Here is a 13,678-nt window from a genome sequence, read left to right as displayed (position 1 = left end):
TATATTATTTCAAATGTTAAGCTGTCTTGTCCAGGGGTTACTTATCATGGGATTTCATCCATTCATTCACGACAGCGTTAGGAACTACCAGAGATACTTTTAGCAACTTAGATTATTCTGTACAATAATTGACACACAACTTTACTAAAAGGAAGTAATCCTTGTAGCACATAGAACCCATTTTCTCTTTTTTAAGATGAAGTCCAAATGTGCCTAGCTTCCTGTGTATTTAGTTGACAACAGATTGAGAGGAGAGTGGGATTGAGGAGCAACTAGACCAGTGATTCTCAAACCCTATGTGACCAAAGTCCCTTTTATATTAAAAAAAGTTGCAATGCCTTTACTCTCCTGAAATGAAATTGATGTATAACATACTTAACCTATACTAACAATTTCAAAAAAAAAAATGTAATGGCTTAACTATAATATAAAGGAGAAATAAAAGTAATTTATAATAAAAATATGTATTCCAGATATGAAGGTTTAGGCATGACTTAATGAAGTAGTCAGATGTTTGCATCCCTATTTAGACTCACTGAGAATGGGACAGCTTCAAATACAGACTGACGTTGTATGTCATTTAATATGTTGTGTTGGTTAGTAAATACCAGAAGTAGTGTTGACATTATGACATGATTTCTGAAATGGTGAGCAACTCTTGGTAAAAGTCTCAAGAAAGTATAATTTTCCTTCTATTTATATGGAGTTGCATTATTGGAAATTCTAGATTATATAAATCATATCAAAGCAAACAAACAGTATTTATTAAAAATGGGGTTGAGTTCTAGACTGACATATTATTTTTGCTTAAGGTGTTTGGTTGTTTTTAATGGTGTGCATGTCCGTTGTGGCATCTGAAAGGTATGAGAGGTGTTGGATGGTTCTTGTTGTGTACGACTATCCTCACTATTCCATGCATCAATAAGATACTTAGATTCCTTCATCCTCATACACTAAACACTAGTACCTGCCCCATGGTCATTGTGATAATTAAAAATATCCCGTTGATTTCTGTAGAAATAGTACTGACCCATTGAGAACCACTGGGTTACTAGAGAAAGACATGCTGATGACAGAAAAGGATGCTGACTACCTTACAGTAAGAAAATAACATGAAAAGTCTAATACAATAACAATTCAGTTCAGTGAACAATTGAACTACCTCTGACTCAGAAAAGCATGTTACCTGGAGCCATCTATTGTAGGATAGTAAACATTCCAAAATAGCCCTTAAGGACACCATTTTGTTATATGTAGTATTTGCTATTATTGATGTTCATTGTTATGATCCCAAATCATCAAAGTAAAGTATGTACTTGTTTAAGGAGATACAATAGAATATATAATAGGGATTAGAGCTTTTTCCATCAAAAACAAGTGTTGGAAGTTGTAGTTTTGTAAATTTACATATGCAGATTACATCCTTCTAAAATGTCAATTAATTAATGGACTATTATAGTGATTTTTATTTAAACAGGAATCATCTAAGAGGCAACTACTCTATATTATAAAATTTAGCTGCTCAGTTGACAGTCTTATTTATAAATAAGTGAAAATATTGGGATCTGTTTAAAGTTTTACTTTGAATTCTCTTTCCAATTACATTAAAACTACTTAGATTGAGTTGAAATTTAAAATTGCCAACCTCAAGGAAAAATTCAAATTCAAAGCTATTCTCTTTCACACAGTGCTAGCATAATTTAAGTATTTCTAAATACTGATTTTTGGTAGACGAAGAGAGATTGCAGAGAGAGAGCGTCGAGAGCGAGAACGCATTAGAATAATTCGTGAACGGGAAGAACGGGAACGCTTACAGAGAGAGAGAGAGCGCCTAGAAATTGAAAGGCAAAAACTAGAGAGAGAGAGAATGGAACGCGAACGCTTGGAAAGGGAACGCATTCGTATTGAACAGGTGCAGTCAGAAAATCTTTTCATCTTAAATAACTCACCTTTTTCAGACTCTGTGATTTTAGCCCTAAAACTTGCTTTACTTGTTGTAAAGCGTCTATAGAATGAGTTTAGCTAATGAGCTTTTAAGTGTCCCTGAAAGATAACAGTGAATTAGGTACTAGTTAAAAATACAATTAGTAGTGACTTTGTTCTAGATAACTGGTAATAATTCTAGCTCTGCAATATCATGGCAGCCTAATAGTCTGAGCATAGGACTATGAGTCCAGAGTAGTTGTAATCCAGGCTCTGTCACTATCCCAGTCTTAGAAAATAATAACGATTTCCTTACATATTATAGTGGGAATGATTTCCCAAGGCTGGAAGGAAATAATGCCTCTCTTTGCAGAATTGCACCTCAGGGTTTTAAGGCACTTAGTCTCCATGCATATTAAGAATGCTGTTTCTAATTCCCTTTAGGTGCTTTTGTTTTAGTCGAATTTAATCAAATACTTGCCAACTTTTACCACCCAGTCCTTGTTATTTTTAATGTTGCAGAACAATAGCTACAGCCTAGATTATTGAAATCAAATTTAGGTGTCATAGGTTTGTGTTTTGCCTGGTCTTTGCTTATGATGGTTTCTTAGCAACAGGATTAAAACAAGGTTGCATGTATACTTATCTTATGTTTTCATTTTGCCTTGGTTGGTTCTTCATTCTGTGTTGTCTGAAGGAACGTCGTAAGGAAGCTGAACGGATTGCTCGAGAAAGAGAGGAACTCAGAAGGCAACAACAGCAGCTTCGTTATGAACAAGAAAAAAGGAATTCCTTGAAACGCCCACGTGATGTAGATCATAGGTAGTTACTCATTTTATTCCTTAACAGTTAACCTTGCTGTTTTATTCCCTTTAGGCTAAGACTAGAGAATTAGAAAGTACAGGCTCCCATCACTGGAATAAAAGTCATGATCAACAGGGATGGGAAGGATTACAGTACTGGGGTAGACCCAGTGCACTGGCAAGTGGGAACAGTCTGTGTTTCTTTCCCTGTCTACCTTTCTGATGCCAAATGTTTTTCATTATGACTGGAAATACATTGTCATAGTAGGCTTCAATAATAATTAAACAGATTTTGAACATTCTTAAAAAGGTAGTGCAGGTAGTATAGAAATGGAAGTCATAAACTTGAGATTGAAAGACAGATTCTATTGTGTGTTTGGATTCATACTTCATATAGATTTAAAAACATAAGTATGCCCATTTAATCTTCTTAACATAAATTCTATGAAACTGAGTTGATTGTGTAGAGAAATAGGTGGAATGAATGAACTGTGCTTCTGACTTACCACTCTAACGTTTCCAAAGTTAAGGATAACTGAAGAGGTTGTGTGAACTGGTTAGAATTTTATTATAAAGTGGTTTCAGGTATTTTATTTGTCTTTTCCATTTAATGGTATCATTTCTCCTGAATGCTAAATGTCTTTTCCATTTAATGGAAAAGACAGGCAGTTTTTCAACTATTTTCTCTCCTGTTAAATTCCTCTCACACTATTTGACTTTATGTAATTCAACAATTAAGTCTTTGCTAGTTTGTACTCCTGATGTGTTATGTCTTGAGTTTACTAGCCCTGTTATGTCCACAGTTCTAACATGTGGTATGTATGACTCCAAGTAAATGTCGTTTGATTACTGTAGAACTATGTAGAACTAATTTATGTAAATAAGCAAATATTTCTCTTCAAGGCGAGATGATCCTTACTGGAGCGAGAATAAAAAGTTGTCTCTAGATACAGATGCACGATTTGGCCATGGATCCGACTACTCTCGCCAACAGAACAGATTTAATGACTTTGATCACCGAGAGCGGGGCAGGTTTCCTGAGAGTTCAGCAGTACAGTCCTCATCTTTTGAAAGGTAGATATGTTGAAAATTGTTATATTTATTTTATGAGCCTTGCTAGTGATAACTCTGTTTCTCCTAAAATCTTAACTGGAAGTACCAGGTCAGAACTGAATGCTCAGAACAATTTACGTGGTTTTTGTTTCTGTTAATGGGAATGTGATTCAGTATTCCAAATTAATTAACTAGAACACCATTAAGCAGGTTGGCTTTATCTTCTTATCTTTATTTTATTTTAATTTTTTTTGAGACAGGGTCTCATTCTGATTCCCAGGCTAGAACGCAGTGGTGCAATCTTGGCATACTGTACCTCTGCCTCGTGGGTTCAAACGATTCTTGTGCCTCAGCCACCCAAGTAGCTGAGATTATAGACATGCACCACCACCATGCCCGGCTAATTTTTGTATTTTTAGTAGAGACGGGGTTTTCCCATGTTGGCCAGGCTGGTCTAGCACTTCTGACCTGAAGTGATCCACCCACCTCAGCCTTCCAAAGTGCTGAGATTACAGGCCTGAGCCACCACTCCCCGCCTCTTCTTATATTTAAAACTGTGGAAGCACTGATTGCTTTGGATGTGCCTCAACTGTTAAGAACAGTAAAACATTCTTCAGCTTGGTAGTGACTTTTGAGTGTTCGGTATCGTTTCTCCTGAATGCTAAAAAAACCAACCTTTAGGCTAGACACTTAGTTCAGTTTAAAAGAAAATGAGTTGTAATAATCAATAACTAGCTTTTTTCCATGGCTTTGCCTTAAGTTCATTTTTTGGTTTCATTATTGTAGGTTATGCAGACAAAGTTAAGAAGAATTAAGCACTCAAGTAAGCACTTCTTGGACCTATATTCTTTGTTTCTAATCAATAGGCGGGATCGCTTTGTTGGTCAAAGTGAGGGGAAAAAAGCACGACCTACTGCACGAAGGGAAGATCCAAGCTTCGAAAGATATCCCAAAAATTTCAGTGACTCCAGAAGAAATGAGCCTCCACCACCAAGAAATGAACTTAGAGAATCAGACAGGCGAGAAGTACGAGGGGAGCGAGACGAAAGGAGAACGGTGATTATTCATGACAGGCCTGATATCACTCATCCTAGACATCCTCGAGAGGCAGGGCCCAATCCTTCCAGACCCACCAGCTGGAAAAGTGAAGGAAGCATGTCCACTGACAAACGGGAAACAAGGTAGCTGTGTACTTTGTAATGCTTTCCTAGTGGTCTCATGCATTGGGGTTAAAAAAAGTTAAGATTACAGTTTTGATCATGTATGTTTTTATGTTTTGTTTAACAGAGTTGAAAGGCCAGAACGATCTGGGAGAGAAGTATCAGGGCACAGTGTGAGAGGCGCTCCCCCTGGGAATCGTAGCAGCGCTTCGGGGTACGGGAGCAGAGAGGGAGACAGAGGAGTCATCACAGACCGAGGAGGTGGATCACAGGTAAGTGCTGCGGGAGGCTTGCCGCGAGCCTGCACACATACATTTAGAGGATTCATGAGCTACTCTGGATATACAGTAGCATTTTGATGTGGCTTAGATTAGCTAAATTGGAATGATTCAGAGGCATTAATTTTTTATTTAAATTCTTAAAATCTGAATTTTTCTCATACTTTACTGTCAGTAGTTGACCATCAGTAGTCCAAAGAGTTAAGGTACTAGCCTTGAAATACTCCATTTCGATTAAACTTCCCAGTGAAATTTAAGAATTGTTAATTTGGTAAGTGAGCCTATCTAATGATAACTTTGGTTTTATTTCTTTTTAAGAAATTGAGGCTTTCAAACTGCATCTGAAAACTTTGGCCCCTACTTGTGTTTCCTTTTCAATAAAATATTCTTGGCCGGGCATGGTGGCTCATGCCAACACTTTGGGAGGTAATCCCAACACTGTGGGAGGCCGAGGTGGGCAGATCGCCTGAGCTCAGGAATTTCAGACTAGCCTGGGCAACATGGCGAAACCCCATCTCTACTAAAAATACAAAAATTAGCCGGGCGTGGTGGTGGGCGCTTGTAATCCCAGCTACTCTGGAGGCTGAGACAGGAGAATCACTTGAGCCCAAGAGTTGGAGGTTGCAGTGAGCCAAGATGGTGCCACTGCACTCCAGCCTGGGCTACAGAGCCAGACCCTGTCTGGAAAAAAAAAAATATATATATATATATATATATATATATATACACACACACACACACACACACACACATTCTTCTTTTTCTCCTGCTTCATTTAAGTAGCTTAAAGTGTACAATTGAAATAGAACTTTTGTCTATTTTTTGTCTTCTTATCCTAAAGGTAGATGAGTGTAATGTTACATATTTTTAACACTTTATTGTTAAAGTGTTAAACTTTTATTGTGACACTTTATTGACTTGAATATTTTGTAAGTTAATGAGCTGGACAGAGGAAAGTGTCTTTATCTTTTAGAGACCGAAATGAACAAAAACCTTTTGCCTCATTTAAAAGTATTCTTCTACTGATGAAATACTGGCGTGTGGGTTGATAGTAGCACAGTTAGGACATACTTTCATAAATTATATACCAAAAAGAATTGTGCAGTGTGTGTGTCTCCATTATATGCTGGTGTTTGTTTTGTATTTTAATACACTGTGTGTGTGTGTTGTTGTTTTTTTTGTTTTGTTTTGTTTGTTTTTTGAGATGGAGTCTTACTCTGTCAAACAGGCTGACATGCAGTGGCACGATCTCGGCTCACGGCAACCTCCGCCTCCCAGGTTCAAGCGATTTTCCTTCCTCAGCCTCCCGATTAGCTGGGACTACAGATGTGCGCCACCACGCCTGGCTAATTTTTGTATTTTTAGTAGAGGCGGGGTTTCACCATGTTGGTCAGGCTGGTTTCAAACTTCCGACCATCCACCTCTGTCTCCCAAAGTGCTGGAATTACAAGCATGAACCATGACGCCCACCTCCTAAAAAGAATTTTTAAGACTGAGTCTATAATCCAAATAAGTCTGCCTTGTTTATAGTAAAATTTAAGAAAGTATCAAAGACTAGCCCTCTGCATTCAGAGGTCCTTTTAGAAAATGTGTCCTGAGGAGGAGATCTTGTATCCTCCCTTGAAAATTTTCTTTTTCATAATGTTAGTCTGTAAATTGTTCTGCCAGTATTATATCTAAGCCTCTCTGTGGGTACCTTCTGCTTTCTTTCCTGTAAGCTAAGTATCACAATGCTTGCTTTCTCTTTCCATAGATCTCTAGTTTTACAGTTTCTGTTTCTTTGTGTTCGCTACTCTGTTTTCCATAGTTATGGATGTAGCACCTTGTAAGTGCCATAGCACTAAGTAGTACAATGTAAAATAAGTTCACAACTCCTGTTTGCTGTGCTGTCTGCATGTTGTCCTGATAGGCTGATCATAGGCCCTGCCGTGCCTTGTCTTAAGGTTTTGATCTCTGGCTGTGCCTTCTTAGAGTCAATATAAGATCCAAGTATTTGAAATAATCAAGGGTCAAAAAGCCCTTGGGTGCTAGAAAATACAGAAATACAAATTAATGGCCAGGCCTGGTGGCTCGTGGCTGTAAACCTAGCACTTTTGGAGGCCAAGGCGGGAGGATTACTTGAGGCCAAGGGTTCGAGACGAGCTTGGACAATATAGTGAGACCCCCATCGCCATAGGAAAATTAAAATTAAAGATGGGCATGGTGGTGTGCACCCTGTAGTCCCAGCTAGGCAGGAGGCTGAAGCAGGAGAATTGCTTGAGCCCCAGGAGTTCAAAGTTGCAGTGAGTTACGGTAGCAACACTGTACTCCAACCTGGGCAACAGTGTGATCATGTCTCCAAAAAAAAAAATTATTTTTTAAAAAAAGGAATTGGCCGGGTGTGGTGGCTCACACCTGTAATCCCAGCACTTTGGGAGGCCGAGGCGGGCGGATCATGAAGTCAAGAGATCAAGACCGTCCTGGCCAACATGGTGAAACCCCGTCTCCACTAAAAATACAAAAATTAGCTGGGCGTGCTGGTGCATACCTTAGTCCCAGCTACTTGGGAGGCCGAGGCAGGAGAATCGCTTGAATCCAGGGGGCGGAGGTTGCAGTGAGCCGAGATCGCGCCACTGCATTCCAGCCTGGCAACAGAGCGAGACTCTGTCTCAAAAAACAAAACAACAACAACAAAAGTATTGAATCATTTCCTCCATACCCTTCCCTGAGGCCTGAGTAGCTTCTCACTACAAAATAGATATAAACTCTTTTCATATGCTGCTGCACTACTCATCCTTTTATCTTCTCAGACATCTTATTAATTTGCTTCTGACATTAAAAGCACACCAATATAAGTTGGTATGAGACCAAGACTGAGGGTATTGTGACTTCTCCTTTTTTTTTTTTTTTTTTTTGAGATGGGGTTTCACTCTTGTTGCCCAAGCTGGAGTGCAATGGCGCAATCTCAGCTCACTGCAACCTCTGCCTCCCGGGTTCAAGTGATTCTCCTGCCCCAGCCTCCTGAGTAGCTGGGATTATAGGTGTGGGGTACCATGCCTGACAGATTTTTTGTATTTTTAGTAGAAACGGGGTTGCACCATGTTAGCCAGGCTGGTCTCGAACTCCTGACCTCAGGTGATCCGCCTGCCTCAGCCTCCCAAAGGGCTGAGATTATAGGTATGAGCCACTGCGCCCGGCCAAGTGACTTTTCATATGCTATTCTTTTAGCACTATCCTGAGGAGCGACATGTGGTTGAACGCCATGGACGGGACACAAGCGGACCAAGGAAAGAGTGGCATGGTCCACCCTCTCAAGGGCCTAGCTATCATGATACGAGGCGAATGGGTGACGGCCGGGCAGGAGCAGGCATGATAACCCAACATTCAAGGTAAATAACTAACCAGTTTAGACTTTTTCTGCCAGCACACAACCAACACTTTATCCTTTCCATAAAAGTCATTATAGTTTCTGAGAGACTGAATTGCAACTAGTGAAAACCCTAGGTCTGCCCGAACATTTCCCTGTATCAACCCGTAGCCTCCAAAAGAGTGTTTGCAGAACAGCTGATATTAATGTGTTAGTTTGTATTCTTCCTTTTAAATGAATTCAGTGACGTTCTGGCAAGTTGATCTAGATATGGGTATGTACGTATGGCAGGATCCAGTAAACAATGAATTCTTTTGTTTTGTTTTGTTTTTTGTTTTTTGAGATGGAGTCTCACTCTGTCGCCCATGCTGGACTGCAGTGGCGAGATCTTGGCTCACTGCAACCTCCGCCTCCTGGGTTCAAGCAATTCTCTCATCTCAGCCTTCCAAGTAGCTGGGATTACAGGCATGCGCCACCATGCCCAGCTAATTTTTATATTTTTAGTAGAGACGGGGTTTCACCATGTTGCCCAGGCAGGTCTCGAACTCCTGACCTCAGGGGATCCGCCTGCCTTGGCCTCCCAAAGTGCTGAGATTACAGGCGGGAGCCACTGCACTCAGTCTAGATAATGAATCTTAACCTCACATCGGAACCATCATCTTGTTCTCTACCTACCATTCCTCAAATTCTTAGGAAGAAAATACTGAAAGTGTGTTCTGTTTCCTCCCTTTTAAAATAACTCTTGGGAAGGCTTTTAGACATTTAACACAAAATCTGTTCATACGTTAAGAGGCGAGCTTTACTTTCTCTTCACACTGAGGTCGGATGTGGCCCTTCAGCCAGCAGGTCTTCAGCTTCCCCATCTCTTTCATGTCCTCCTTTCTTTCCCATTCCTCTTTCTTAGGAGAGTTATTGGCTTGACTCAGTGACCCAGGTCACTACTATTCCATGGTCACTTCTACCATCAAACTTCAGTAAGTGTGCTACTTCTGCCTGCACAAGCTCAACATTCATTGTATCTGGTTTGTAAAGGTCACCAATGACTTTTCTCTTGATAAATATAGATTCTTTTATTTTCATGGTTGTCAGACTCCTTGGTGGTTAAACACTGTTTCACACGGTCACTTATCTTTATTTTGAGGGAGTCTGTTTTCTAGGGCACCATCATTTTCTTTCTGCCTTTGTGACTGCCTTTGCAGGCTCCTTCCCATGGCTAAGCTTTAGACACTGCTGTTTCCTTTCAGCTTCATGTTGCCACTGCCATGTAAGTGCTTTGCTTTTTCCATGAATTCAAGGTCACAGTCAAACTCATTCCTCTCCTTTTTCAAACCTTTGTGTCCCTTTTGTTGCCTCCAGTTTCTTTTAATTTGATAGTGCCACCACCCATTTCATTCACCCTGACTGGAAATACGGGGCTTGTCCTTACCTTTCTTCATTCCTAGTATAAATTTCTAAGTGTGGTTCTTTTTTTTTTTTTTGAGACAGAGTCTTGCTCTGTCCAGGCTGGAGTGTAGTGGTGCAGTCTCGGCTCGCTGCAACCTCTGCCTCCTGGGTTCAAGTGAATAGCTGGGAATACAGGCGTGCACCACCACGCCCAGCTAATTTTTGTATTTTTAGCAAATGGGGTTTCACCATGTTGGCCAGGCTGGTCTTGAACTCCTGACCTTGTGATCTGCCCACCTCAGCCTTCTAAAGTGCTAGGATTACAGGCATGAGCCACTGCGCCCGGCCATGTGGCTCTATTTTTTTTTAAATGTTTCTCAGGCTGGGCACAGTGGCTCATGCCTGTAATCCCAGTACTTTGGGAGGCCAAGGTAGGTAGATCACTTGAACTGAGGAGTTTGAGACCAGCCTGGGCAACATGGTAAAACCCTGTCTCTACAAAAAGAAAGTTTATCATAGCTATCCCTTATTCCTCATTTTAGCTTCTATCTGATCTTCCCAATTATTGTGTTCCATTACCCCATTTGTAAATTGAACTGTTGAAACTCCCATTTTATTATACCATTTATTGCTCTAAAACCACAACAAGCAGCTGCTCCAGGTCACAGGATTGAGCCCAGATTCCTCAGCCTGGCCCTTATAATCTAGTTTTATTCTGCCTGAACCATTTCACTGTAGATTTTTTTTTTTTCCAAGACGAAGTATCTGTCCCCCAAGCTGGAGTGCAGTGGCACTATCTCAGCTCACTGCATCCTCCGCCTCCTGGGTTCAGGTGATTCTCCTTCCTCGGCCTCCCAAGTAACTGGGACAACAGTGTGTGCCACCATGTTCAGCTGATTTTTTTGTATTTTTAGTAGAGATGGAGGTTTCACTTTGTTGGCCAGGCTGGTCTCAAACTCCTGTTCCTCAGGTGATCCTCCAGCTTCAGCCTCCCGAAGTGCTGGTATTATAGGTGTGAACCACCACACCCGGCCTTCACTGTAGATTTTTATCTCCTGGTTTGTTAAAGTTTTTTCTTTTTTGAGATGGAGTCTCGCTGTGACACCCAGGCTGGGGTGCATTGGCATGATCTCAGCTCACTGCAACCTCTGCCTCCCAGGTTCAAGCAATTATCCTTGATCTGCCCGCCTCGGCCTCCCAAAGTGCTGGGATTACAGGCGTGAGCCACTGCGCCCGGCCTGTTAAAGGTTTTTTGTCGGGGGAGGGGGTCTGCTTTTTTGTGTTACTAACATCTGCTCTGTTGCGTTACACATAAAGATTCCAGAAATATTCTTAAATGACTTCTATAATTTAGTTCACAAGCTTTAGCAAACAACAGAATCCCCTGGAGGGCTTGTTAAAACACAGGTTGGCCGGGCGTGGTGGCTCCTGCCTGTAATTTCAGTACTTTGGGAGGCCAAGGCTGGCAGATCTTTTGAGCCCAGGAGTTCAAGACCAGCCTGGCCAACATGGCGCAACCCTGTCTCTAAGAAAAATAAAAAAATTAGCTGAGCATGGCGGCACTTGCCTGTAGTCCTAGCTACTCTGGTGGCTGGCTGAAGTGGGAGAATCACCTGAGCCCAGGAAGTCAAGGCTGCTGCAGTGAGCCATGAATATGCCACTGCACTCCAGCCTTGGTGAAGTGAGTGAGGCCCTGTCTAAAAATATATATATTTAAAAGAACAAACAAAAGAAAAGCACAGGTTGCTGGGAGTCCCACCCTCAGTTTCTTTCTCAGTGGTCTGAGATGGGGGTGAGAATTTGCATTTCTAACAGGCACCCAGCTGGTGCTGCTGCTGCTGGTTTGGGGTCCACACTTAAGAGATCTGCTGCTGTAGTCCACGTGCAGATCCGCAACTGGCTTCTGAAGTAATGGGGCTTCAAAGTGAGATTGCCCAAGTTCAAATGTCTGCTTCACCATTTTATTAGCTCTGTGACCTTGGAAGAGTTCCTCAACCTCCAGATCTGTTTCTTCAGTAAAGTGGGGTTAGCAATGGTTCAGACCTCACGGGACTGTTGAAAAGAGTAAATGATTTATTTTGGATAAAGTACCAAGAACAGTGCCTGGTATTTGCAGTGATGATTTGTTCTTTGTTCTCTGATGTTTTTTTCTTTTAAACCTTTTTCAGTAACGCATCCCCAATTAATAGAATTGTACAAATCAGTGGCAATTCCATGCCAAGAGGAAGTGGCTCCGGATTTAAGCCATTTAAGGGTGGACCTCCGCGACGATTCTGAAAATGAGCTCTCTGCCAAGGTTTTAAGATAATTTATTGAAATCTCCTGTAAACTTTACTTGACTACTTATGAAGAGGACCTCTGACTTGCTTGAGAGTTCTGTCAGACTTTTCTTTTTAAAAATTTAACATGATTGCTTTTCTCAATTTTGGAGAAGATGTTTAAATAGTTCTGTTGTAACTTTTAATAGTTTTGTGTATCATTCAACTTTTTTTCTTGCAGCACCGAGGCACATTTGAAAAGATGGAATTGAAGTCGTTTTGTTTAATGCTGTGTGAATATAAAGAGTAGTTTGCAGCTGTGTGGTAGTGGTTTAATTTGCAGCCTTAGCTCTGTGGTGTCTGGCTCTAGAGTTATTTCTTTTTACCAAGCATTTTCAGCCTCCATTTTGAAGGCTGTCTACACTTAAGAAGTCTTAGCTGTCTAATTTTTAGAGAATAAGATTGTTCATTGCATTTCTGAGTATTATGTAACCTATTTTTGCAGAAGGTACTGTTACATTAAGTGCATCTGTGTATCCTGGTTTAAAAAAATGTAATCTTTTTTGAAATAAACCTTCATATTCTGTATAGTTGCTAAAGTGTTGAGAACCTTTTTAATTGTAAAATGAGAACCGATTTTCAGTTTAGTGTAGCAGCACACTTGTTCAGGTTTGCATGGTATGAAACCAAATAGATTCATGAAACCTTGGCCATGAGGTTTGTTTCACAAGGTTCTTACACCGAGTTGTGCAGGTAAGTGCACTTTTAGGTAATCTGCACTGTTTGATGGATAAATTCCATCTCTGGGAATTGTGTGGGTATTAATGTTTCCATGTTCCCAACTATGTTGAGAAGTGGAAAAAAACCCAGGTTCTAGATGGGTGAATCAGTTGGGTTTTGTAAATACTTGTATGTGGGGAAGACATTGTTGTCTTTTTGTGAAAATAAAAATCCACACCTGGAAGTGTATGTGTCTTTGTTTTCAGCGTTTTAGGTGTTAGTCGTCCAGTTCTTTCTGTAGTTCAGCCCAAGGTGACTGACTAGATATAGAGCTATAAAGGCAGTCTTTTGGTCTTTGTTCTTCAGAAATAAATCTAGCTTAGACTCTTCACTTCAGTAGCTGGGCAGCACATGCTGTTCACATGTTAGAGGCTTAACCACTAATCCTATGGCTTTTTTAAAGGCATCTCTTTTAGGAAAGCCCTTCAAGGTAAATGCTGCTCTTTCAAAAAAGCTTCCCACATCCCTTTATATAAATCAGTGAAGAAAAATCCAAATGGTCTAGATTTTGGTAAATTCAGCACTCTCTATGCTCAATACGGTCATGCCCATGAGATGGCTCACACTTCTGAGTGCCATGGGCAACCAAGGTTCTGTGGTCTCTGGTCCTTTGGGGAACTTCTCTGGATTTCTTACCTTTTCTGCCATTCCCAGTCCTACAGCTGTGGGAGCAGGTTGGGTGTCTGCGTTGGTG

The 13,678-nt window shown here is 40.8% G+C and overlaps 1 protein-coding gene across 9 annotated transcripts in view; it reads left to right on the top strand.

Moving 5' to 3' along the window:
* SLTM (SAFB like transcription modulator) overlaps positions 1–13,168 on the top strand; it is a 54,512-nt gene extending 41,344 nt beyond the window's left edge. For all 9 annotated transcript variants that reach the window (XM_034938847.3, XM_034938845.3, XM_034938843.3 and 6 more), the window contains 7 exons: positions 1,732–1,912; positions 2,621–2,745; positions 3,630–3,800; positions 4,646–4,960; positions 5,067–5,211; positions 8,425–8,585; positions 12,115–13,168. In XM_034938847.3, the coding sequence (XP_034794738.2) occupies positions 1,732–1,912; positions 2,621–2,745; positions 3,630–3,800; positions 4,646–4,960; positions 5,067–5,211; positions 8,425–8,585; positions 12,115–12,223 (1,207 nt within the window). In that variant the 3' untranslated portion in view covers positions 12,224–13,168. The remainder of the gene's footprint in view (positions 1–1,731; positions 1,913–2,620; positions 2,746–3,629; positions 3,801–4,645; positions 4,961–5,066; positions 5,212–8,424; positions 8,586–12,114) is intronic.
* The last annotated feature ends 510 nt before the right edge of the window (positions 13,169–13,678 follow it).

Source organism: Pan paniscus, chromosome 16 (genome assembly GCF_029289425.2).
Source record: "Pan paniscus chromosome 16, NHGRI_mPanPan1-v2.0_pri, whole genome shotgun sequence".
Taxonomy (NCBI): Eukaryota; Metazoa; Chordata; class Mammalia; order Primates; family Hominidae; genus Pan; species Pan paniscus.
This window is presented reverse-complemented; position numbering and strand designations above follow the sequence as displayed.